This window comes from Staurois parvus, unplaced genomic scaffold (assembly GCF_062004578.1).
Source record: "Staurois parvus isolate SC_StPar_1 unplaced genomic scaffold, SC_StPar_1.0 ptg001868l, whole genome shotgun sequence".
NCBI classification, from domain to species: Eukaryota; Metazoa; Chordata; class Amphibia; order Anura; family Ranidae; genus Staurois; species Staurois parvus.
In genome coordinates, this window is record NW_028319664.1 from 47,501 (window position 1) to 74,375 (window position 26,875).

Consider the following 26,875-nt stretch of genomic DNA (forward strand, 5'->3'; position numbering starts at 1 on the left):
ACATAAACGGATCAAAAACAGATGTAAACCAATGTAAACGGACCAAAAACTGATGTAAACGGACATAAATTGATGTCAATGGATGTAAACGAATATAAATGGATGCCAAACTGATGTAAACAGACATAAACATATGAAAACCGCATGTAAACCAATGTAAACGGACCAAAAACAGATGTAAATGGACATAAATGGATGTCAACTAATGTAAACGGGCCAAAAACGGACATAAATGGATGTAAACCAATTTAAACGTTCGGTTCCACAGTGAGTATAACCAGCGCGCCTTCCTGCATCTACACTTTGTAAAGGTTCGTTCTACAGACCCCCCACGGCATACAGATAATCCACAAACCGAACCTCGACAACCAGAAATCTGCCGCTAATCATGGAGTGGCTACAATCGCCCAGCCCGTGACCTCACTCACCGCAGACCGGACTCGCTCTCCATTTCCTTCAGACAGTCCGCCATGGCCATAGAGAGAGACATCAAGGCGAGCTTCTTCTGCAAAGACAAATCACCATCGTCACCCCGGAGTCCCTTCATCTGTTCTACAGACAATGACGTTGTCACCAATCCTCACCAGTCTCTTGTCCATGTCGGAGCTGAGTGGTCCCTGCATGCAGCTCGCCAGCCGCTTCCCTACAAGGTGGGCCGCTCTCTTCACCACCTCCACCTGCTGGTCTGCCTGAGAGGAAGAAGAGAGATACAAAGTATCAGAACTGCCAATCCGCCCAGCACATCCCGTGCCACGCTCACATCGCTGCACTGACACCAGAGAACAATGGGGAATCAAAGGAACATAGCCAGTCTCGCAGTGCTTGGGGCTCTGTCTGCATGGAGTTTGTCCGCTTTGTGTTTGTCTGGGTTTCCATTCATAAATCGTAACTTACATGAACTGAAATCTAACCACAATGGCCCATAGAGTGTGTGACTGTGGGGGAGGGGACATTAGAGTGTCAGCTCCTCTGGTACAGAGACTGATGTGACTTTGGGGGAGGGGGCATTAGAGTGTCAGCTCCTCTGGTACAGAGACTGATGTGACTGGCTCAGTGTTCTCTGTACAGCACTGCGGTATATGTCAGAGCTATATAAAATGTACTGAGCATGTATCCCCCTTCACAGCACCAGCACACTGCCTGTACTGAGCACGCATCCCCCTTCACAGCACCAGCGTGCTGCCTGTACTGAGCACGCATCCCCCTTCCACAGCACCAGCACACTGCCTGTACTGAGCACGCATCCCCCTTCACAGCACCAGCACACTGCCTGTACTGAGCAGGCATCCCCCTTCCACAGCACCAGCACACTGCCTGTACTGAGCACGCATCCCCTTTCACAGCACCAGCACACTGCCTGTACTGAGCACGCATCCCCCTTCACAGCATCAGCACACTTCCTGTACTGAGCACGCATCCCCCTTCACAGCACCAGCACACTGCCTGTACTGAGCACGCATCCCCCTTCATAGCACCAGCACACTGCCTGTACTGAGCATGCACCCCCCTTCACAGCAGCACACTGCCTGTACTGAGCATGCATCCCCCTTCCACAGCACCAGCACACTGCCTGTACTGAGCATGCATCCCCCTTCACAGCACCAGCACACTGCCTGTACTGAGCACGCATCCCCCTTCACAGCATCAGCACACTGCCTGTACTGAGCACGCATCCCCCTTCACAGCATCAGCACACTGCCTGTACTGAGCATGCATCCCCCTTCACAGCATCAGCACACTGCCTGTACTGAGCACGCATCCCCATTCACAGCACCAGCACACTGCCTGTACTGAGCATGCATCCCCCTTCACAGCACCAGCACACTGCCTGTACTGAGCACGCATCCCCCTTCATAGCACCAGCACACTACCTGTACTGAGCATGCATCCCCCTTCACAGCAGCACACTGCCTGTATTGAATGAATGCTCAAGCACAGCACCAGCACACTGCCCATACTGCCCTTATGTCCCTCAAGCAGTGCAGCAAAGCACATGCCTTAACCCAGAATCCTGGGAAGATTTGATCCTGCCAGAAATGTGCACGTCGGGGTGGCTCCAAGGAGACCATCCACGGCAAAGGAGCCACATTTCAGGAGGAAACTCCACAAACCTGACTATAAAGTCTCACAATGATGGAAAGACTGCAAGATAAAGGTTCAGGAACCAACGATGGTGCAAATTGTGCTTCAACATGGAGTCTCTGCCATACAGTCATGGCCAAGAATCTTGTCCCCCCCCAGGAATTCCTGTCAGATGATGCGCCACTTCGCCCAGAAAATCGCTACAATGACAAATGTTTCGGCATTCTCGTGTTTATGTCTTTGGTTTGTATTGCTGACACAAAAAAGTGGAGAAACAAAAAGCCAAATCTGACACATTCCACGCCAAACCCCAAAAATGGATGAAATGATTGGCACCCTCAATGTAATATTTGGTAGCACACCCCTTGGAAAAAATACCTGAAATCCATGGCTTCCTGGAACCATCAATGAATTTCCTCCACCTCTACTGGAATTTCAGAGCGCTCTTCTTCCTCCAACTGCTCCAGGTCTCTCAGATTGGAAGGGTTCCTCCTCCCAACTGATGTTCTGAGATCTCTCCACAGGAGCTCTATGGGATGGAGATCTGGACTCATTCCTGGCCAGTTCAGTCCTCTCCAGCGTTTTGTCTGACAACATTTCTGGGGGCTTTTTGCCGTGTGCTTTGGGTCATTGTCCTGCTGGAAGACCCATGACCTCTGATGGAGACCCAACTTTCTGACACCGGGCCCTACATTGCACCCCAGAATTCTTTGGTGGTCTTCAGATTTCATAATGCCATGCTCATGGTCGAGACCTCCAGTGCCTGAAGCAGCAAAGCCACCCCAAAATCATCAGTGACCCCCACCATGTGTGACTGGAGGGACTGTAAGTGACCCCCCACCATGTGTGACTTGAGGGACTGTAAGTGACCCTCCACCATGTGTGACTTGTGGGACTGGATTCTTTACTTTGAAGGCCTCATTGCTTTTCCTGAAATCAGTAGAATGATGGACTTTACCAAAAAGCTGCCATTTTGTTCCGTCTCTCCACAGCATCTTCTCCCAGAAGGACCTTGGCTTCCTCAGGCAAAGTTCTGGCAAAATCCAATCTGGCTTCCATTATGTTTCTGTGTCAGCGGTGAGGTCCTCCTGGGTCTCCTCTCATATTTCTGTGTCAGCACTGGGGTCCTCCTGGGTCTCCTACCATATTTCTGTGTCAGCAGTGGGGTCCTCCTTGGTCTCCTACCATATTTCTGTGTCAGCAGTGGAGTCCTCCTGGGTCTCCTCCCATATTTCTGTGTCAGCAGTGGGGTCCTCCTGGATCTCCTCCCATATTTTTGTGTCAGCAGTGGGATCCTCCTTGGTCTCCCACCATATTTCTGTGTCAGCAGTGGGGTCCTCCTGGGTCTCCTCCCATATTTCTGTGTCAGCAGTGGGGTCCTCCTGGGTCTCCTACCATATTTCTGTGTCAGCACTGGGGTTCTCCAGGGTCTCCCACCATATTTCTGTGTCAGCAGTGGGGTCCTCCTTGGTCTCCTACCATATTTCTGTGTCAGCAGTGGGGTCCTCCTTGGTCTCCTACCATATTTCTGTGTCAGCAGTGGGGTCCTCCTGGATCTCCTCCCATATTTTTGTGTCAGCAGTGGGGTCCTCCTGGGTCTCCCACCATATTTCTGTGTCAGCAGTGGGGTCCACCTGAGTCTCCTACCATAGCGTCCCTGTGCCTGAAGGTCAGCTTGGATTTGTCTGGAAGTTGACGGAGGTTCTTCATCCACCATTCCAACAATCCTTTGTTCCAATCTTTGATCAAGTTTTTCTCTTTCCTCCACGTCCAAGGAGATTAGCTCCAGTGCCACGGGTTGGAAACATCTTGACAATGTGGCGCACAGTGGACACAAGAACATTACGATCTCTGGAGATGGGACTTGTCACCTTGAGATTGTCCATGCTTCTCCACCATTTTTGTTCTCCAATCCTCAGTCAATTCCTTGCTGCTCTTCCTCTCCTCCATGCTCCATGTGGCACACAGAGACACCCAACAGAAAGGTGGAGGCCACTTTCCACCAATGTCCCCGGTTGTCGGTGTGAGTTCTATGTTGTCAGCTCCTGGTCATGGATACGGGGGGGACTAATGACAAATTACTGGAGCGTCACACACTTGGAATGCCATTATTTCTTACAATTTTTAGAAGGTGCCGAAAAATGTTGTCTGCTCTAGTTTTTGGGTGGAATGCATCAGATTTGGCTTTTGGTTTCTCCACATTTTTTTCAAACTCATTGATGGTTCCAGGAAGCCATGGATTTCAGTTATTTTTTTCCAAGGGGTGTGCCACCAAATATTATGCAGGCCATAGATGGGTCAAAAATCGGCCGATTTTCGCACCGTTAGTTGGTTAATTGGTCGGCCGTTTTTCGAAGGAAGAAGAAGGAAGAAGAAGGAAGAGAAGAAGAAGAAGGAAAAAGGAAGAAAAAGAAGAAGGAAGAAGAAGAAGGAAGAAGAAGGAAGAAGAAGAAGAGGGAAGAAGAAGAAGGAAGAAGAAGAGGAAGAAGGAAGAGGAAGAAGAAGGAAGAAGAAGAAGAAGGAAGAAGAAGGAAAAAGAAGAAGAAGAAGAAGGAAGAAGGAGAAGAAGAAGAAGGAAGAAGAAGAAGGAAGAGGAAGAGGAAGAAGGAAGAAGAAGAAGAAGGAAGAAGAAGAAGACGGAAGAAGAAGGAAAAAGAAGAAGAAGAAGAAGAAGGAAGAAGGAGAAGAAGAAGGAAGAAGAAGAGGAAGAAGGAAGAAGAAGAAGAAGAAGAAGAAGGAAGAAGAAGAAGAAGGAAGAAGAAGAAGAAGAGGAAGGAAGAAGACGAAGAAGAAGAAGAAGAAGGAAGAAGAAGAAGAAGGAAAAAGGAAGAAAAAGAAGAAGGAAGAAGAAGAAGGAAGAAGAAGCAGGAAGAAGAAGGAAGAAGAAGAAGAGGGAAGAAGAAGAAGGAAGAAGAAGAGGAAGAAGGAAGAGGAAGAAGAAGGAAGAAGAAGAGGAAGAAGAAGGAAGAAGGAAAAAGAAGAAGAAGAAGAAGGAAGAAGGAGAAGAAGAAGGAAGAAGAAGAGGAAGAAGGAAGAAGAAGAAGAAGGAAGAAGACGGAAGAAGAAGGAAAAAGAAGAAGAAGAAGAAGGAAGAAGGAGAAGAAGAAGGAAGAAGAAGAGGAAGAAGGAAGAAGAAGAAGAAGAAGAAGAAGAAGGAAGAAGAAGAAGAGGAAGGAAGAAGACGAAGAAAAAGAAGAAGAAGAAGAAGAAGAAGGAAGAAGGAAGAGGAAGAAGGAAGAAGGAAGAAGAAGAAGGAAGAAGGAAGAAGAAGAAGAAGGAAGAAGAAGACGGAAGAAGGAAGAGAAAGAGGAAGAAGAAGCAGGAAGAAGAAGAAGGAAGAAGACGGAAGAAGGAAGAGAAAGAGGAAGAAGAAGAAGGAAGAAGAAGAAGGAAGAAGAAGAGGAAGACGAAGAAGGAAGAAGAAGAAGAGGAAGAAGAAGGAAGAAGAAGAAGGAAGAAGAAAAAAGAAGGAAGAAGGAAGAAGAAGCAGGAAGAAGAAGGAAGAAGATAATGGAAGAAGGAAGAAGGAAGAAGCAGGAAGAAGAAGAAGAAATAAGGAAGAAGTAGCAGGAAGAAGAAGAAGGAGAAGAAGAATTCCAGTCTGCTATTATATTTGACATGAAAAAGTATTGCGGTTGCAACAATGTATCCATTTGTATCCGAATAAAAACATCTGTATCCGAAATAGATACAAATGGATACATTGTTGCAACCGCAATACTTTTTCATGTCAAATATAATAGCGGAGCTCTCTGCAGGGACAGAAGTAATTAAATGCCGGCCGTAAATGGGATGAAAATCTGCCAATTTATTTTACTGTTGGTGGTAACGTCGGCCAATTGAACGACCGATTTTTCGTTTTTTGTTTTTTTTTTTAAAACGGACGGTTTTTGACCCGTCTATGGCCTGCATTACATGGAGTGTGCCAATAATTTTGTCCATTTTTGGAGGTTTTGGGTGGAATGCATCAGATTTGGCTTTTGGTTTCTCCACGTTTTTGTGCCAACAATACAAACCAAAGAAATAACCAGGAGAATGCCTAAACATTTGTCGTTGCGACAGTTTTCTGGGCGACGTGCTGAGTTATCTGACAGAAATGCAGGGGGGACAAGATTTGTGGCCATGACTGTATCTGCCAGAAGCCCCCCCCCCCCCATTGTGGTGCTGGGGGGATGGGCAGGTACATCAGGAGGCACTCCCACCCTCGGCTCCAGGTTAGTGACAACATGAACACCTCCATCAGACAATTATATTATCATTGACATCATCTGGAATTATCGCTCACCAGAAGTAACTCTTCAGGCAATAGGTCTGTGACGTCGTTCGATCTGAAAATAGAATGGCATTTGTCAGGGTGCGGTACTGGCCACGCAGTTCTTTACCGACTAGAAACCGACAGAATCAGAATCCACAGACACCACAATGAACAGCAGCATCCTTCAACCAAACTCGGATTTTATTCACAATAAAAAAAAAGGAAAAAAATTTTTTTTTTACTTTCTCCTATAAAACATATCTAATAAAATAATTTAAAAAAATGCTATAAATTTCATTTCGGATATTATTTTGTTATTAGATCTGTTTTATAGCAGAAAGTAAAAAATATTACTATTATTATAATAATATAATATATATTTATATAATTATAATATTATTGTATTATTTTGTTTTTTTCAACATTTTTTTCGTTTGTTTATAAAATAAAAATCCACCAACAAAAAAAAATGTTAAAAAATGCTATAAATTTCATTTGGGGTATTTTGTTATTATATATGTTTTATAGCAGAATGTAAAAAATATTGTTTTGTTTTTTTTCAACATTTTTTATTTGATTGCGTATAAAATAAAAATCCAACAAAAGAAAACTGTTAAAAAAAGTTATAAATTTAATTTCAGATATTATTTTGCTAATAGATATGTTTTATAGCAGAAAGTAAAAAATATTGTTTTGGGTTTTTTTTTCAACATTTTTTATTTTTTTTGTTTATAAAATAAAATTCCACAAACAAAAGAAAACTGTTAAAAAAAATGCTATAAATTTAATTTCGGGTATTATTTTGTTATTAGATATGTTTTAGAGCAGAAAGTAAAAAATATTGTTTTGGGGGTTTTTTTCAACTTTTTTTATTTTTTTGTTTGTTTAAAAAATAAAATTCTATCAAGAAAATGGCATTTGTGTTAAAAAAAATGCTATAAATTTAATTTGGGGTATTATTTTGTTATTAGATATGTTTTATAGCAGAAAATAAAAAATATTGTTTTGGGTTTTGTTTTCAATATTTTCTATATTTTTTTTTTTTTATAAAATAAAAATCCGCCAACAAAAGAAAACTGTTAAAAAAATGCTATAAATTTCATTGGATATTATTTTGTTATTAGATCTGTTTTATAGCAGAAAGTAAAAAATATTACTATTATTATTAATAATATAATATATATAATATATATTTATATAATTATAATATTTAGTATTATTTTGTTTTTTAACATTTTTTTTGTTTGTTTGTTTATAAAATAAAAATCCACCAACAAAAGAAAACTGTTAAAAAATGCTATAAATTTCATTTGGGGTATTATTTTGTTTTATGTTTTATAGCAGAATGTAAAAAATATTGTTTTGGTTTTTTTCAACATTTTTTATTCGATTGTGTATAAAATAAAAATCCACCAACAAAAGAAAACTGTTAAAAAAAAGTCATAAATTTAATTTGGGGTATTATTTTGTTATTAGATATGTTTTATAGCAGAATGTAAAAAATATTGTTTTGGGGTTTTTTTTCAACATTTTTTAATTTTTTGGTTTGTTTATAAAAAAAATTCCACCAAGAAAACTGTATTTGTGTTAAAAAAAATGCTATAAATTTCATTTGGGGGTATTATTTTGTTATTAGATATGTTTTATAGCAGAAAATAAAAAATATTGTTTTGGGGTTTTTTTCTTTCAATATTTTCTATTTTTTTTTTTGTTTATAAAATAAAAATCCGCCAACAAGAGAAAACTGTTAAAAAATGCTATAAATTTCATTTGGGGGTATTATTTTGTTATTAGATATGTTTTACAGCAGAAAGTAAAAAATATTGTTTTTTTACAACATTTTTTTTTTTTTGTTTGTTTATAAAAAAAAAATCCACCATTAAGATTTATAGCATTTTTTTAATAGTTTTCTTTTATTGGGGTATTATTTTGTTATTAGATATGTTTTATAGCAGAAAGTAAACAATTTTGTTTTATTTTTTCAATATTTATGATTTTTTTTAGGTTTATAAAATAATAATCCACCAACAAAAGAAAACTGTATGCTATAAATTGCATTTAGGGGTAACACAAATACAGTTTTCTTTTGTTGGTGGATTATTATTTTATAAACAAAAAAAAATATAATAAATATTGAAAAAATAAAACAAAATTGTTTACTTTCTGCTATAAAACATATCTAATAACAAAATAATACCCCAAATGAAATTTTTAGCATTTTTTTTTAACACAAATACAGTTTTCTTTTGTTGGTGGATTCTGATTTTATAAACAACAAAAAAAAACTATTTTTTTCACTTTCTGCTATAAAACATATTTAATAACAAAATAATAATAATAAAAAAAGATCTTTCCGGACGGATGTGACACCTTCCTGTGGGACTCTCATCCATTCACATTTTTGGACTTACTGTATGACTGAGCATGAGAGTCTGTATCTGGTAAATGGGAGGAAGGTGCCATGGTTCAGGCACCGCCCCCTCTCTGTACACCCAGGTTCAGGCTCCGCCCCCTCTCTGTACACCCCAGGTTCAGGCACCACCCCCTCTCTGTACACCCCAGGTTCAGGCACCGCCCCCTCTCTGTACACCCCAGGTTCAGGCTCCACCCCCTCTCTGTACACCCCAGGTTCAGGCTCCGCCCCCTCTGTACACTCCAGGTTCAGGCACCGCCCCCTCTCTGTACAGCCCAGGTTCAGGCATCGCCCCCTCTCTGTACCCCCCAGGTTCAGGCTCCGCCCCCTCTCTGTACACCCCCGGTCCAGGCACCGCCCCCTCTCTGTATAGCCCAGGTTCAGGCACCACCCCTCTCTGTACACATGCTGCACATCCACCAATCATTGATGGAATGGAGTGCCATAAAAGTCGCTCGGGTTCCAGTTGTCGCTTCCGCTGCCAACACCATAAAGGAATAAAGCCGGCCGGTTGGTCAGAGTACACGTGTGATAAATGATGGAGGAGGGGAGGGAGACCAGAGAACCTCCATTCCCCGAGGACAGTCACTGCACACCATACCCAGCACAGCGTACACGCCACATACCATACCCAGCACAGCGTACACGCCACATACCATACCCAGCACAGCGTACACGGCACACACCATACCCAGCACAGCGTACACGCCACATACCATACCCAGCACAGCGTACACGCCACATACCATACCCAGCACAGCGTACACGCCACATACCATACCCAGCACAGTGTACACGCCACATACCATACCCAGCACAGTGTACACGCCACATACCATACCCAGCACAGCGTACACGCCACATACCATACCCAGCACAGTGTACACACCATACCCAGCACAGTGTACACGGCACACACCATACCCAGCACAGTGTACACGGCACATACCATACCCAGCACAGTGTACACGGCACACACCATACCCAGCACAGTGTACACACCACACACCATACCCAGCACAGTGTACACACCACACACCATACCCAGCACAGTGTACACACCACACACCATACCCAGCACAGTGTACACGGCACACACCATACCCAGCACAGTGTACACGGCACACACCATACCCAGCACAGTGTACACGGCACACACCATACCCAGCACAGTGTACACACCACACACCATACCCAGCACAGTGTACACGGCACACACCATACCCAGCACAGTGTACACGGCACATATCATACCCAGCACAGTGTACACACCATACCCAGCACAGTGTACACGGCACATATCATACCCAGCACAGTGTACACACCACACACCATACCCAGCACAGTGTACACGGCACACACCATACCCAGCACAGTGTACACACCACACACCATACCCAGCACAGTGTACACGGCACACACCATACCCAGCACAGTGTACACGGCACATATCATACCCAGCACAGTGTACACACCACACACCATACCCAGCACAGTGTACACACCATACCCAGCACAGTGTACACGGCACACACCATACCCAGCACAGTGTACACGGCACATATCATACCCAGCACAGTGTACACGGCACATATCATACCCAGCACAGTGTACACGGCACACACCATACCCAGCACAGTGTACACACCATACCCAGCACAGTGTACACACCATACCCAGCACAGTGTACACGGCACACACCATACCCAGCACAGTGTACACGGCACATATCATACCCAGCACAGTGTACACGGCACATATCATACCCAGCACAGTGTACACGGCACACACCATACCCGGCACAGTGTACACCCCACACACCCTACCCAGCACAGTGTACACACCACACACCATACCCAGCACAGTGTACACGGCACATATCATACCCAGCACAGTGTACACGGCACATATCATACCCAGCACAGTGTACACGGCACACACCATACCCGGCACAGTGTACACCCCACACACCATACCCAGCACAGGGTACACACCACACACGGACACACACATCTCAGATGCACATATTTCAGACACAGAGAAGGAAGTAGAAGTCTGTACTTTGACCTGTAAAGTCCGGATCAGACGTGTGAGAGGGGAGACTGCCATGTATTGGGGCCCCCCGGAGACGTGACATGTATATGGGGGGGGGGGGTCAGTGTGCACCTCCCTCCCACAGAGGTACCAGAATATCATACATATAAACAGTGCGGTCACAGACGGGTCCCAGAACAACGACCGCCGACAAACGCCGACAAACGCCGTGTGCAGCAGCTGGAAAGTTTAGTGCGCTGTGCGGAGCGTCTGGGGTACCCACCTGCCAGGGCCGTGATTGGCCAGCTGTCTCATTCTGTTGATCTGTCTCTGTAGCATGGTGCAGGTGACCTTGCCGTCTACTTTCCTCTGATCGCTCTGTGCGCTTCTGGGTGAGGCAGCTGCTGTCTCCTCCTCCCCGTCACTGTACAGCGCGGCTCCTCTTCCTGCTCCGCACCAAGTACAGGCTCACACCTTCTCTGTGCAGACGGGTCCTGGGACAGGGGACAATGGCCCTGGAAGAATATATCATGTCCCTGGAAGAATGTGTCATGTCCCCGGAAGAATGTATCATGTCCCTGGAAGAATGTGTCATGTCCCCGGAAGAATGTATCATGTCCCTGGAATAATATATCATGTCCCTGGAATAATATATCATGTCCCTGGAAGAATGTATCATGTCCCTGGAATAATGTATCATGTCCCTGGAATAATATATCATGTCCCTGGAATAATATATAATGTCCCTGGAAGAATATATAATGTCCCTGGACTAATATATCATGTCCCTGGAAGAATATATCATGTCCCTGGAAGAATGTATAATGTCCCTGGAAGAATATATAATGTCCCTGGAATAATATATCATGTCCCTGGAAGAATGTATAATGTCCCTGGAAGAATATATAATGTCCCTGGAAGAATATATCATGTCCCTGGAAGAATATATAATGTCCCTGGAAGAATATATCATGTCCCTGGAATAATATATCATGTCCCTGGAAGAATGTATCATGTCCCTGGAATAATATATCATGTCCCTGGAAGAATATATCATGTCCCTGGAAGAATATATAATATCCTACAACTGACTGTTGTTGTCCCTGGAATAACATATAATGCCCCTGGAATAATATTTAATATCTCTCGATTAATATATAATGTCCTTGAACCAACTGATAATGTCCCTGAAATAATATGTGATGTCCCTGGAACAATATATAATGTCCCTGGAACGACACAGAGGATATAGAAAGTCTACACACCCCTGTTAAAAATATCGGGTTTCTGTGATGTAAAAAAATGAGACAAAGATAAATAATTTCAGAACTTTTTCCACCTTTAATGTGACCGATAAATTGTACAACTCAACTGAACAACAAACTGATATCTTTTAGGTGGAGGGAAGTAAAAATAAAAAAGTAAAATAATCTGGTTGCATAAGTGTTCACACCCTTACACTAATGCTTTGAAGCCCCTTTTGATGTGATTTCAGCACTTAGTCTTTTTGGGGAGGAGTCTATCAGCACGGCACATCCTGACTTGGCAATATTTGCCCGCTCTTCCTTGCAGAAACACCCCAAATCTGTCAGATTGTGTGTCATCTCTTATGTACAGCCCTCTGCAGATCACCCCACAGATTGTCCATCGGATTCAGGTCTGGGCTCTGGCTGGGCCATTCCAAAACTTTCCTCTTCTGGTGACGCCATTCCTTTGTGGATTTGGATGGATGCTTTGGGTGGTTGTCATGCTGATGGATGAAGTTTCTCTTCATGAAGCCTGAAGGTTTTGTGCCGATATTGACTGGTATTTGGACCTGTTCATCATTCCCTCTACATTGACTGAGGCCCCAGTTCCAGCTGAAGAAAAACAGCCCCAAAGCATGATGATGCCACCACCATGCTTCACGGTGGGTATGGTGTTCTTCTGGTGGTGTGCAGTGTTGTTTTTGTGCCAAACATAGCTTTTGGAATTATGGCTGAAAAGTCCAACCTTGGTTTCATCAGACCAGACCACATTTCCCACATGCTTTTGGGAGACTTCAGATGTGTTTTTGCAAAATGTAGCCGGGCTTGGATGTTCTTCTTTGTAAGAAAAGGTTTCTGTCTTCCCCTCTCCCCCATAGCCCAACATATGAAGAACACGGGAGATTGTTGTCACATGGACCACACAGCCAGGACTTGCCAGATGTTCCTGCAGCTCCTTTCATGTTGCTGTAGGCTACTTGGTCGCCTCCCAGACCAGTTTTCTTCTCGTCTTTTCTTCCATTTTGGAGGGACGTCCAGTTCTTGGTGATGTCACTGTTGGTGATATCATTGTTGGTGATGTCACTGTTGGTGATGTCATTGGTGATGTCACTGTTGGTGGTGTCACTGTTGGTGATGTCACTGTTGCACCATATTTTCTCCACTTGGTGATGACTGTCTTCACTGTGCTCCATGGGATATCTAATGCCTCGGAAATTCTTTTGTCCCCTTCTCCTGACTGATACCTTGTAACAATGAGATCCCTCTGATGCTTTGGAAGCTCTCTGCAGACCATGGCTTTTGCTGTACAATGCGACTAAGACAATGTCAGGAAAGACCGACTAGAACAGCTGAGCTTTATCTGGAGTCAATCAGAGGCACTCCAGACTCCTATTTAACATGATTGCGAATGTGATTGCTTCATTCTGAACACAGCTGCATCCCCAGTTATAGGAGGGTGTGCACACTTATGCAACCACATTATTTTAGTTTTTTATGTTTACTCCCCCCCCTCCCTAAAAGGTTTTAGTTTGTTTTTCAATTTTTATTACAGTTTATAGGTCACATTAAAGGTGGAAAAAGTTTCTGAAATGATTTATCTTTGTCTCGTTTTGTTACATCACAGAAACCTGACATGTTAACAGGGGCGTGTAGACTTTTTATATCTGCTGTATATACTGGCCTTGAACGATATATAATGTCCTGAAATAATACACTGATGAAAAAATGAAAGGAAGACTTTTTAAGTGATGAGTCTAGCATCAAGTCAATGAACCTCCTGGGATATGGATCTGGTCAGTGAAGTAGCAGAGGGGGGCGGTAATCGGTTTCAGCTGCTTTGGTGTTAATTAAATTAACAACAGGTGCACTAGATGGGCAACAATGAGACAACCCCCAAAACAGGAATGGTTTTATAGGTGGAGACCACTGACATTTTTTTCCTCTATTCTTCTTTTCTGACTGTTTTTCACTAGTTTTGCATTTGGCTAGGGTCAGTGTCACTACTGGTAGCATGTAACCATGCCTGGACCCTACAGAGGTTGCACAGGCAGTCCAACTCCTCCAGGATGGCACATCAGTATGTGCCATTGCCAGAAGGTTTTCTCCCAGCACAGTCTCAAGAGCATGGAGGAGATTCCAGGAGACAGGCAGTTCCTCTAGGAGAGCTGGACAGGGCCGTAGAAGGTCCTTAACCCATCAGCAGGACCGGTATCTGCTCCTTTGTACAAGGAGGAACAGGATGAGCGCCGCCAGAGCCCTACAGAATGACCTCCAGCAGGCCACTGGTGTGAATGTCTCTGAGCAAACCATCAGAAACAGACTTCATGAGGGTGGCCTGAGGGCCCGACATCCTCTAGTGGGCCCTGTGCTCACTGCCCGGCACCATAGAGCTGAATTGGCATTTGCCATTGAACACCAGAATTGGCAGGTCCACCACTGGCACCCTGTGCTTTTCACAGATGAGAGCAGGTTCCCCCTGAGCACATGTGACAGACGTGAAAGGGTCTGGAGAAGCCGTGGAGAACGTTCTGCTGCCTGGAACATGGTTCAGCATGACCGTTCTGGTGGTGGGTCAGTGATGGTCTGGGGAGGCATATCCATGGAGGGACGCACAGACCTCTACAGGCTAGACAATGGCACCCTGACAGCTATTAGGTATCGGGATGAAGTCCTCGGACCCATTGTCAGACCCTACACTGGTGCAGTGGGTCCTGGGTTCTTCCTGGTGCAGTGGGTCCTGGGTTCCTCCTGGTGCGGTGGGTCCTGGGTTCTTCCTGGTGCGGTGGGTCCTGGGTTCCTCCTGGTGCGGTGGGTCCTGGGTTCCTCTTGGTGCACTAGGTCCTGGGTTCCTCCTGGTGCAGTGGGTCCTGGGTTCTTCCTGGTGCAGTGGGTCCTGGGTTTTTTCTGGTGCAGTGGGTCCTGGGTTCCTCCTGGTGCGGTGGGTCCTGGGTTCTTCCTGGTGCGGTGGGTCCTGGGTTCCTCCTGGTGCGGTGGGTCCTGGGTTCCTCCTGGTGTAGTGCGTCCTGGGTTCCTCCTGGTGCAGTGGGTCCTGGGTTCCTCCTGGTGCAGTGCGTCCTGGGTTCCTCCTGGTGCAGTGGGTCCTGGGTTCCTCCTGGTGCAATGGGTCCTGGGTTCCTCCTGGTGCAGTGCGTCCTGGGTTCCTCCTGGTGCAGAGGGTCCTGGGTTCCTCCTGGTGCAGTGCGTCCTGGGTTCCTCCTGGTGCAGTGCGTCCTGGGTTCCTCCTGGTGCAGTGGGTCCTGGGTTCCTCCTGGTGCAGTGGGTCCTGGGTTCCTCCTGGTGCAGTGGGTCCTGGGTTCCTTCTGGTGCAGTGGGGTCTGGGTTCCTCCTGGTGCAGTGGGTCCTGGGTTCCTCCTGGTGCAGTGGGTCCTGGGTTCCTCCTAGTGCAGTGGGGTCTGGGTTCCTCCTGGTGCAGTGGGTCCTGGGTTTGTCCTGGTGCAGTGGATCCTGGGTTCCTCCTGGTGCAGTGGATCCTGGGTTCCTCCTGGTGCAGTGGGTCCTGGGTTCCTCCTGCTGCAGGACAATGCCCAGCTGCATGTGGGGAGAGTATGCAGGCAGTTCCTGCAGGATGAAGGAATTGATACCATTGAATGGCCCCCACGCTGGCCTGATCTAAATCCAATAGAACCCCTCTGGGATGTCATGTTTCGGTCCATCCGACGCCGCCAGGTTGCACCTCAGACTGTCCAGGAGCTCAGCGATGCCCTGGTCCAGATCTGGAAGGAAATCCCCCAGGACACCATCCGTGGTCCCATTAGGAGCATATAATATATAATGTCCCTGGAATAATATATACTGTTACTAAACAATATACACTGACCATAGAACAATACATACTGGCCCTGGAACTATCAATACTCGCCCTAGAATAATACTCTATATACTGTCCATGGAATAATATATTCTGCTCATTAGCAATATATGGAACAATAAATAACGGTCCTGTACAATATATACTGTTCCTGGAAGTCTCTCAGAATTCAGCACCCCTCCCATGTCTTATCTTTTCTCAGCTCCTCCTCCCTCTCCTCTCCCCCACTCGCCCTTTCCCTCCTCTTTCTATTTCCTTCTCTTCAAAATGTGGCATTTTCCTTTACTTAGTGGCCACTCTGCCAGGTACATCCCCTGATTAATGTAGATAAATGGGACACCATGTGAATCGCGTGGATGCAAAAACAAAGCAACTTTGACCACGTAATGATTGTTGGTGCCAGACATGGCGTTGGCAGCCATGTCTGGCACCAACAATCATTACGTGGTCAAAGTTGCTTTGAAAACTGCTTTGGAATAATACATTGCGGTAGTAGTAGTTCTGGGGGTGAAAAACACCTTGCTGAGTAGCGACTGGAGAGGAAAATGGCCACATGGAAAGCACAGGAAGACCGCAAATGCTCCAACAACCCCCCCCCCCCCCCTTATCGGAGTGGTGTGAGGAAGGAAATAGTAAAACAAATTAGGGCAAACTCGAGAAACTTGACTACAGAACACGACCGGGTGGAGTTCCACTCCAGTGGAGGCTACGGTGGAGATCACATCACTAAAACACGATGCTTGGTCCGATGGGTCTGATTTTTGGCAACACCCATCCTGTCTCCATTCAGGGCTGTTGCACAATGTGTATTTGAGGCAGACATTGGGGCCCTCGATACTAAATAAGTTGTATTTGCTTGTCAAAGTGTACCAGAGTATTGTTGCACCACTTTATGGTCACATTCTACGTATCCTTGTTAGGGATGGCTCTGCTTGCCAAGAGTTGTGTAGTGCCAGGGGCCACTAATTAGATGATCAATGTACTTGGTCTGTCTTTCACCGGAAAATACTAGGTCTGTATTTTACTTGTGTAAGCTAGAGAGATGGATGGAGGTTAGTGGAAGCTAGAGTGATGGTTGGGTTTGGGAGTGAAGGTTGGAGGTTGATTGAAGCTGGAGTGAAGGTTGGAGGTTGATTGAAGCTAGAGAGAAGGATGGAGGTTAGTGGAAGCTAGAGTGATGGTTGGGGTTAGGAGTGAAGGTTGGAGGTTGATTGAAGCTGGAGTGAAGGTTGGAGGTTGATTGAAGCTAGAGAGAAGGATGGAGGTTAGTGGAAGCTAGAGTGATGGTTGGGGTTGGGAGTGAAGGTTGGAGGTTGATTGAAGCTGGAGTGAAGGTTGGAGGTTGATTGAAGCTAGAGAGAAGGATGGAGGTTAGTGGAAGCTAGAGTGATGGTTGGGGTTGGGGGTCAACTGAAGTTGGGAGTGAAGGTTGGAGGTTGATTGAAGCTGGAGTGAAGGTTGGAGGTTGTTTTAAGTAGGAGTGAAAGATGGAGGCTTATTGAAGCAGATGTGAAGACTGGAGGCTGACTGAAGCTGCGGCGAAGATTGGAGGTTAATTGAAGTTGAAGTGAAAGTTGGATGTTGATTGAAGCTGAAGTGAAGATTGGAGGTTGTTTGAAACTGGAGCAAAGGTTGGAGGTTGATTAAAGCTGAAGTGAGGATTGGAGCTTAATTGAAGTTGGAGAAAAGGTTGACTGAAGATGGAGTGAAGGTTGAAGAGTGATTGAAATTGAAGTGGAGGTTGATTGAAGCTGAAGTGAAGATTGGAGGTTGTTTGAAGCTGGAGTGAAAGATGGAGGTTGATTAAAGTTGGAACAAAGGTTGATTGAAATTGAAGTGAAGGTTGGAGGTTGATGGAAGCTGGAGCACAGGTTGGAGGTTGATGGAAGATGGAGTGAAACTAGAGGCTGATCAAAGCTGGAGTGAAGCTGGAGGCTGATCAAAGCTGGACCAATCTTGGAGGCTGATCAATGCTGGAGCAAAGGCTAGAGGTTAAGTGAAGCTGGACTGAAGGCTGTAGGTTGATTGAAGTTGGAGCAAAGATTGGTTGAAGGTGAAGTGAAGGTTGGAGCTTGATTGAAATTGAAGTGAAGGTTGGAGGTTGATGGAAGCTGGAGCAAAGTTTGGAGGTTGATCGAAGATGAAGTGAAGCTGGAGGCTGATCAAAGCTGGACCGAACTTGGAGGCTCATTGAAGCTGGAGCAAAGGCTAGAGGTTGAGTGAAGCTGGAGTGAAGGTTGGAGGTTGATTGAAGCTGGAGCAAAGGCTAGAGGTTGAGTGAAGCTGGAGTGAAGGTTGGAGGTTGATTGAAGATGGAGCAAAGGCTAGAGGTTGAGTGAAGCTGGAGTGAAGGTTTTAGGTTGATTGAAGCTGGAGCAAAGGCTAGAGGTTGAGTGAAGCTGGAGTGAAGGTTGGAGGTTGATTGAAGCTGGAGCAAAGGCTAGAGGTTGAGTGAAGCTGGAGTGAAGGTTGGAGGTTGATTGAAGCTGGAGCAAAGGCTAGAGGTTGAGTGAAGCTGGAGTGAAGGTTGGAGGTTGATTGAAGCTGGAGCAAAGGCTAGAGGTTGAGTGAAGCTGGAGTGAAGGTTGGAGGTTGATTGAAGCTGGAGCAAAGGCTAGAGATTGAGTGAACCTTAAAGTTTAAATATGGATACAGTGCCTATAAAAAGTATTTTCCTCCTTTGAAGTTTCTGATCAAAAGACTCGATTAAGATCGGATTGGATCAAACCAAATTGATCGACCGGGGGGGGCAGATGTACCAATGCTTTTGCCCCGATCATCAAAATCGAGATTCTTTCTTCATTAATTCAATCATACTTTAATTGATGAGATTATGAAAATAGGGATTTGATCAATGCCTTATGGCCACAGCTTCCAATATCGATCAAACTCCACTTTCCGATGTGTGACCTATTGATCGAATGGGTTGTCGACTATAGAATAATCCGGGGAAGAGATCGATTAGAAGAGAAATGAATCATTTACTGAAGCATGTATGGCCGCCAATACGCTGATCGGCAGAATCTCCTCTGATGTCAAAGAGAAAACTAATCTCTGCGAATTGATTGAAACTAATTCCAATAAACATACAGAGAATAAGTGACTGTCAGCACACACCCTCATTAATAGGACACACATTCATCACCACTGACAGCCAATACTTTCCAAAGTTACATAATAAATGGCGCTGTGTAGTCAGGGCTTTCCTAGTAATGGTAGTATGTGGAAAGTTCAACTTCTGGTGAGTCAGTATTGTGGCAGAACCTACACCACCAGGACAACAGGACATGCCGAGCAGCTACATAAAAGGGCAATTTTTAAAAATTTTGGGTAGAGTAAGGCAGTTTTGTGTTTCCATTTGGGAGATTTCCCTTCACGTCCTGTCCCGTAGCCAAAACAGGAAGTGAGAGGAAACCCCTTCAAAGCGAGGAAATACCGGTGTGGCACCAGAACTAGTGTTTCCATTGGAAGATTTCCCCTCTAGGGCTGTTCTAGTGTCAACCCATAGGCCCCTTTTACACGGGGCGGACCTATCAGTGGATCAGCTTGGTATCTCTCTGCTGAGCAAGCGAACGACAGGTCTGTGTCCGCTCCGCTGTCCGCTCCGCTCTTCAAAAAGTTTCCACACTTTTGTACATATATATGTAAAAAAAATGTGCAGAAACTCTTCAAGGAACCCTCGTATACATCTACAGTGAAGGAAATAAGTATTTGCTTCCTTTGCTGATTTTGAATGTTTGCCCCTCACAAAGAAATGATCGGTCCATACATCGAATGTTTGGTGTATTGTAACACTGAGAGACAGAATACAACAACAAATTCAGCAGAAATGCGTCTAACAAATGATGACTGATCTGCATGTTCATGAGAGAAAGAAGGATTTGATCCTCTATCATTTAGCAGGGTTTCTGGCTACCAGGTGTCTTTCATACAGGTAACAAGCTGAGATTAAAAGCAGTCTCTTAAAGGGAGTGCTGCTAATCTCATTGTGTTACCTGTATAAAAGACACCTGTCCACAGGAGCAATCAAACCATCAGATTCCAAACTCTCCACCATGGCAAAGACCAAAGAGCTGTCCAAGGATGTCAGGGACAAGATGGTAGACCTACACAAGGCTGGACTGGGCTACCAAACTATAGCCAAGCAGCTTGGTGAGAAGGTGACAACAGTTGGTGCAATCATTCACAAATGGAAGAAACACAAAACAAGTGTCAGTCTCCCTAGGTCTGGTGCACCATGCAAGATCTCACCTCGTCGAGTGTCAATGATCATGAGAACAGTGAGGAATCATCCCAGAACTACACGTGAGGATCTTGTCAATGATCTCCAGGCAGCTGGGACCACAGTCACCAAGAAAACAATTGGTAACACACTACGCCGACCAGGACTGAAATCCTGCAGTGCCACAAGGTGCCTCTGCTCAAGAAAGCACATGTCCAGGCCCGTCTGAAGTCTGCCACTGAACATCTGAATGATGCAGAGGAGGACTGGTGGGAAGTGTTGTGGTCAGATGAGACCAAAATCCAGCTCTTTGGCATCAACTCAACTCGCCATGTTTGGAGGAGGAGGAATGCTGCCTATGACCCCAAGAACACCCCCTCAACTGTGAAACATGGTGGTAGAAACATTCTGCTTTGGGGGGTTTTTCTGCTAAGGGGACAGGACAACTGCACTGCATCAAAGGAACAATGGATGGCGCAATGTACCCTCAAATCTTGGGTGAGAACCTTCTTCCCTCAGCCAGGGCATTGAAAATGGGTGGTGGATGGGTGTTCCAGCATGACAATGACCCAAAACACACGGCCAAGGCAACCAAGGAGCAGCTCAAGAAGAAGCACATTAAGGTCCTGGAGTAGCCTAGCCAGTCTCCACACCTTCATCCGACTGAAAATCTGTGGAGGGAGCTGAAAGTTTGAGTTGCCAAATGTCAGCCACCAAAATTTAACGACTTGGAGAGGATCTGCCAAGAGGAGTGGGCCAAAATCCCTCCTGAGATGTGTGCAAACCTGGGGGCCAACTCCAGGAAACGTCTGACCTCTGTGATTGCCAACAAGGGATTTGCCACCAAGTACTAAGTCATGTTTTGTGAAGGGGATCAAATCCTTATTTCCCTGATGAACATGCAGATCAGTCATCATTTGTTAGACGCATTTCTGCTGAATTTGTTGTTGTATTCTGTCTCTCAGTGTTACAATACACCGAACATTCGATTTGTAGACCGATCATTTCTTTGTGAGGGGCGAACATTCAGCATCAGCAGGGAAGCAAATACGCATTTCCTTCACTGTATATATCTGACACATTTCTTTAGTATTGGATTGAGAAGGAAGGGTTATAAGTCCTTTGTGTGTTTTTTTATTGCCTTCTCAGTCAGAGTCACTCACATTATCCTGGAGAGCGCTGTCACCGACAGGACAGAAAGTGATGAGAAATCCCAAATATTTACAGCAGAAACAGGAGGCGAGGGGGAATCTTCCAATGGGGACACCAGTCCAGATGACATTTATATGTTGTAAGTATGGAGTTTACACAAACTGAAGAGATTTCCTCTCAATTCCTGTTTTTGTTCGAAGGATCTGAAGTGGAATCTCTGCAACAGGGAACAAACAGCATGCACTGGAAGTTGCGAAAATAACTCAAAATTCGTGGAAAAGGGAAGGCAGACGTGGTACCGGGTATCGAACATTGACAATGTAAACTATTTCACATGATTTCTTTTTTCAACCCATTTCATAATACCTTACTGGGAAGAGGCAAACCACTGGGAAGAGGCAAACCACTGGGAAGAGGCAAACCACTGGGGAAGGGGCAAACCACTGGGAAGGGGGCCAACCACTGGGAAGGGGGCCAAGCACTGGGGAAGGGGCAAACCACTGGGAAGGAGGCAAACCACTGGGAAAGGGGCAAACCATTGGGGAAAGAGGCAAACCACTGGGAAAGGGGCAAACAACTAGGGAAGGGGCAAACCACTGGGAAGGGGGCCAACCACTGGGGAAGGGGCAAACCACTGAGAAGGGGCCAACCACTGGGAAGGGGGCCAACCACTGGGAAGGGGGCCAACCACTGGGGAAGGGGCCAACCAATGGGAAGGAGGCAAACCACTGGGAAAGGGGCAAACCACTGGGGAGGGGGCAAACCATTGGGGAAGGGGCAAACCATTGGGGAAGGAAGCAAACCACTGGGAGGGAGGCAAACCACTGGGGAAGGGGCAAACCACTGGGAAGGAGGCAAACCACTGGGGAAGGGGCAAACCATTGGAGAAGGAAGCAAACCACTGGGAGGGAGGCAAACCACTGGGGAAGGGGCAAACCACTGGGAAGGAGGCAAACCACTGGGAAAGGGGCAAACCACTGGGAAGGAGGCAAACCACTGGGGAAGGGGCAAACCACTGGGAAGGAGGCAAACCACTGGGGAAGGGGCAAACCACTGGGGAAGGGGCAAACCACTGGGAAGGAGGCAAACCACTGGGGAAGGGGCAAACCACTGGGAAGGAGGCAAACCACTGGGAAGGAGGCAAACCACTGGGGAAGGGGCAAACCACTGGGAAGGAGGCAAACCACTGGGGAAGGGGCAAACCACTGGGAAGGAGGCAAACCACTGGGGAAGGGGCAAACCACTGGGGAAGGGGCAAACCACTGGGAAGGAGGCAAACCACTGGGGAAGGGGCAAACCACTGGGAAGGAGGCAAACCACTGGGAAGGAGGCAAACCACTGGGAAAGGGGCAAACCACTGGGAAGAAGACACACCACTGGGGAAGGGGCAAAAGGCAACAAAGGGTCTCAACTATAAGAAAAGGACACAGACTGGTTTAAAACTTTATTGGAAGGTTCCAACAATGGGATGCCCAAGAAGTCGTATAATAAAAAAGTAAAGCTCCGGCCACAATACTCACCTGCTCTCCAACCTTGTTCACTGCAGTGATTCCTTTTCATAACTAGATGTCCTCAGTCTGGGAAACATTCAAACCAGGTGATTTAGGACATGCCATCATGGATCTACAACATGGGGGGGTCATCACCAGGGAACCGCGCAGTCAGTATAATGGTGCAGAGAGAGCCCTGGCATCATCATCTTAGCTCTGCTCCCTGAACCACCCATCACCAGAGAAGTGAAGAGGACCCCACCCATCATGGATCCAGCCTGAAGACATCAGGAACATTTGTAAATTAAATATAAAGTATATTTTTAAATACAAAATATAATATATAATTGTATGAAATACGGGGGGGGGGGGGGGGGAGTCAGTGCCGGAACCAGAATGGCGTCGCTCTAGTCCTCCAAGGGCATAAAGGTGAGTGGAGGCCATCTTTCCTTGACTGATCTCTATGCCCAGCCGCCGGGATTGTTGGAATGTTCTCCACCAGAAGGGGGGTGACTGGGGGGGCTATTTTCGGCACCTGTATTGCTGCCTATTTTTATATGGAACCTGCATTCACCATATCCGCTCTCCCCGGACCCCGCATTCACTATATCCGCTCTCCCCGGACCCCGCATTCACTATATCCACTCTCCCCGGACCCCGCATTCACTATATCCGCTCTCCCCGGACCCCGCATTCACTAAATTCGCTCTCCCCGGACCCCGCATTCACTATATCCACTCTCCCCGGACCCCGCATTCACTATATCCACTCTCCTCGGACTCTGCATTCACCATATCCGCTCTCCCCGGTCCCCGCATTCACTATATCCGCTCTCCCCGGACCCTGCATTCACTATATCCGCTCTCCCCGGACCCCGCATTCACTATATCTGCTCTCCTCGGACTCCGCATTCACCATATCCGCTCTCCCCGGTCCCCGCATTCACTATATCCGCTCTCCCCGGACCCTGCATTCACTATATCCCCTCTCCCCGGACCCCGCATTCACTATATCCGCTCTCCCCGGACCCCGCATTCACTATATCCTCTCTCCCCAGACCCTACATTCACTATATCCGCTCTCCCCGGACCCCGCATTCACTATATCCTCTCTCCCCAGACCCTACATTCACTATATCTGCTCTCCCCAGACCCTACATTCACTATATCCGCTCTCCCTGGACCCCGCATTCACTATATCCTCTCTCCCCAGACCCTACATTCACTATATCCGCTCTCCCCGGACCCCGCATTCACTATATCCGCTCTTCCCGGACCCCGCATTCACTATATCCGCTCCCCCGGACCCCGCATTCACTATATCCGCTCTCCCCGGACCCCGCATTCACTGTATCTGCTCTCCCCGGACCCCGCATTCACTATATCTGGTCTCCCCGGACCCTGCATTCACTATATCCGCTCTCCCCGGACCCCGCATTCACTATATCCGCTCTCCCCGGACCCCGCATTCACTATATCCGCTCTCCCCGGACCCCGCATTCACTATATCCGCTCTCCCCGGACCCCGCATTCACTATATCCGCTCTCCCCGGACCCCGCATTCACTATATCCGCTCTCCCCGGACCCCGCATTCACTATATCCGCTCTCCCCGGACCCCGCATTCACTATATCCGCTCTCCCCAGACCCAGCATTCAGTATGTCCCATGAGGCATTGCAAAACTGGCAGTTACAAGCATGACTCCCAAAGGCAGAGGCATGATGGGACTTGTAGTTCCCCAACAGCTGGAGGGCCACAGTTGCCCACCCCTGCTTTAAGGGTTGACATGTTGGGTATCTATTAACTCGGTGCAACCTCATCTTTTATACTTTACAAAAAATGTGTGTAATTTACAGCATGTGTTTGCCCTACAATTCACTTTAATGTGTTTCTTACTGAAATTTTGTGTTTCTCAGATCTTTGCGGGAATATCGTGTCACATAAAAAAAATTTGGAACTACCACTATTTTATTCCCTGAGGTGTCGACTTTCAGAAAACACATCATGTTTGGGGGGTTTTTGTGTAACTTTCAGACCGAAAATTATTTTAACGTGTGCAAAAATTGCAAAAACAGCGCCGGCAGTGAAAGGGTGAAATCATCTTCTCAACAAGGTCAGAAACGTACATCTGGATGTATTGCGTCTACATGAGTGCGGATGGCTCTTGGTGTCATCAATTACCGATGAAGCGGGATTACTTCCCTCCATCCCATTGGTATCAGTTGGAAGAATGCGTGCTGGACTGAACACTGCCCCATCTTTGGTGTCAGTGGAGGAATAGTGCCCCATCATTGGTGTCAGTGGGAGGAATAGTGTCCCATCATTGGTGTCAGTGGGAGGAAAAGTGCCCCATCATTGGTGTCAGTGGGGGGAATAGTGCCCCATCATTGGTATCAGCTGGAGGAATAGTACCCCATCATTGGTGTCAGTGGGAGGAATAGTGCCCCATCATTGGTATCAGTGAGAGGAATAGTGCCCCATCATTGGTGTCAGTGGGAGGAATAGTGCCCCATCATTGGTATTAGTGGGAGGAATAGTGCCCCATCATTGATATCAGTGAGAGGAATAGTGCCCCATCATTGGTGTCAGTGGGAGGAATAGTGCCCCATCATTGGTGTCAGTGGGAGGAATAATGCCCCATCATTGGTATCAGTGGGAGGAATAGTGTCCCATCATTGGTGTCAGTGGGAGGAAAAGTGCCCCATCATTGGTGTCAGTGGGGGGAATAGTGCCCCATCATTGGTATCAGCTGGAGGAATAGTGCCCCATCATTGGTGTCAGTGGGAGGAATAGTGCCCCATCATTGGTATCAGTGAGAGGAATAGTGCCCCATCATTGGTATCAGTGAGAGGAATAGTGCCCCATCATTGGTATCAGTGGGAGGAATAGTGCCCCATCATTGGTGTCAGTGGGAGGAATAGTGCCCCATCATTGGTGTCAGTGGGAGGAATAGTGCCCCATCATTGGTATCAGTGGGAGGAATAGTGCCCCATCATTGGTGTGAGTGGGAGGAATAGTGCCCCATCATTGGAATCAGTGGGAGGAATAGTGCCCCATCATTGGTGTCAGTGGGAGGAATAGTGCCCCATCATTGGTGTGAGTGGGAGGAATAGTGCCCCATCATTGGTGTCAGTGGGAGGAATAGTGCCCCATCATTGGTGTGAGTGGGAGGAATAGTGTCCCATCATTGGTGACTGTGGGAGGAATAGTGCCCCATCATTGGTGTCAGTGGGAGGAATAGTGCCCCATCATTGGTGTTAGTGGGATGAATAGTGTCCCATCATTGGTGTCAATGGAAGGAACAGTGCCCCATCATTGGTGTCAGTGGGGGGAACAGTGCCCCATCATTGGTATCAGTGGGAGGAATAGTGCCCCATCATTGGTGTCAGTAGGAGGAACAATACCCCATCATTGGTGTCAGTGGGAGGAATAGTGCCCCATCATTGGTGTCAGTGGGAGGAATAGTGTCCCATCATTGGTATCCATGGAAGGAATAGTGCCCCATCATTGGTATCCATGGAAGGAATAGTGCCCCATCCTTGGTATCCATGGAAGGAATAGTGCCCCGTCATTGGTGTCAGTAGGAGGAACAATACCCCATCATTGGTGTCAGTGGGAGGAATAGTGCCCCATCCTTGGTATCCATGGAAGGAATAGTGCCCCATCCTTGGTATCCGTGGGAGGAATAGTACCCCATCCTTGGTATCAGTGGGAGGAATAGTACCCCATCCTTGGTATCCGTGGGAGGAATAGTACCCCATCCTTGGTATCAGTGGGAGGAATAGTACCCCATCCTTGGTATCCGTGGGAGGAATAGTGCCCCATCCTTGGTATCCGTGGGAGGAATAGTGCCCCAAGGGCTGGATAAATGTTAGGAAAGGGCCGCCTCTGGCCTGCTGATGTTTGGAGACCCCTGTTCTAGGTGATGAGTACACGAAGAAGGTACACAGATGCATTTCGCATACACTTGGATGGTCTATACTGCCCGACTGATCAGCACATAATGCACATTTGATGGCTCGCTTTTCTTTTCTGATGTAAATGGGACTTTTCAGGCCTTCAGATAATTGCCGAGGCTGCAAACGACAAACATGATATTGTGAATGATAAGCAATGCCAAGATGCCGGGGCGGATCGTCAGACTCGTTCTG

General features: G+C 46.6%; 1 protein-coding gene across 1 annotated transcript in view; it reads right to left on the reverse strand.

The window, feature by feature from the left end:
• Positions 1-11,219, reverse strand: part of LOC149433993 (SH3 domain-binding protein 1-like) — a gene marked incomplete at its 3' end in the record, with an annotated part of 55,419 nt that extends 44,200 nt beyond the window's left edge. Inside the window, exons 1-4 of the mRNA XM_089664249.1 lie at positions 11,068-11,219; positions 6,368-6,410; positions 585-689; positions 429-505 (exon numbers count right to left, since the gene is read on the reverse strand). Coding sequence (XP_089520375.1) covers positions 429-505; positions 585-689; positions 6,368-6,410; positions 11,068-11,123 — 281 coding nt within the window. The remainder of the gene's footprint in view (positions 1-428; positions 506-584; positions 690-6,367; positions 6,411-11,067) is intronic.
• Positions 11,220-26,875: the final 15,656 nt, after the last annotated feature.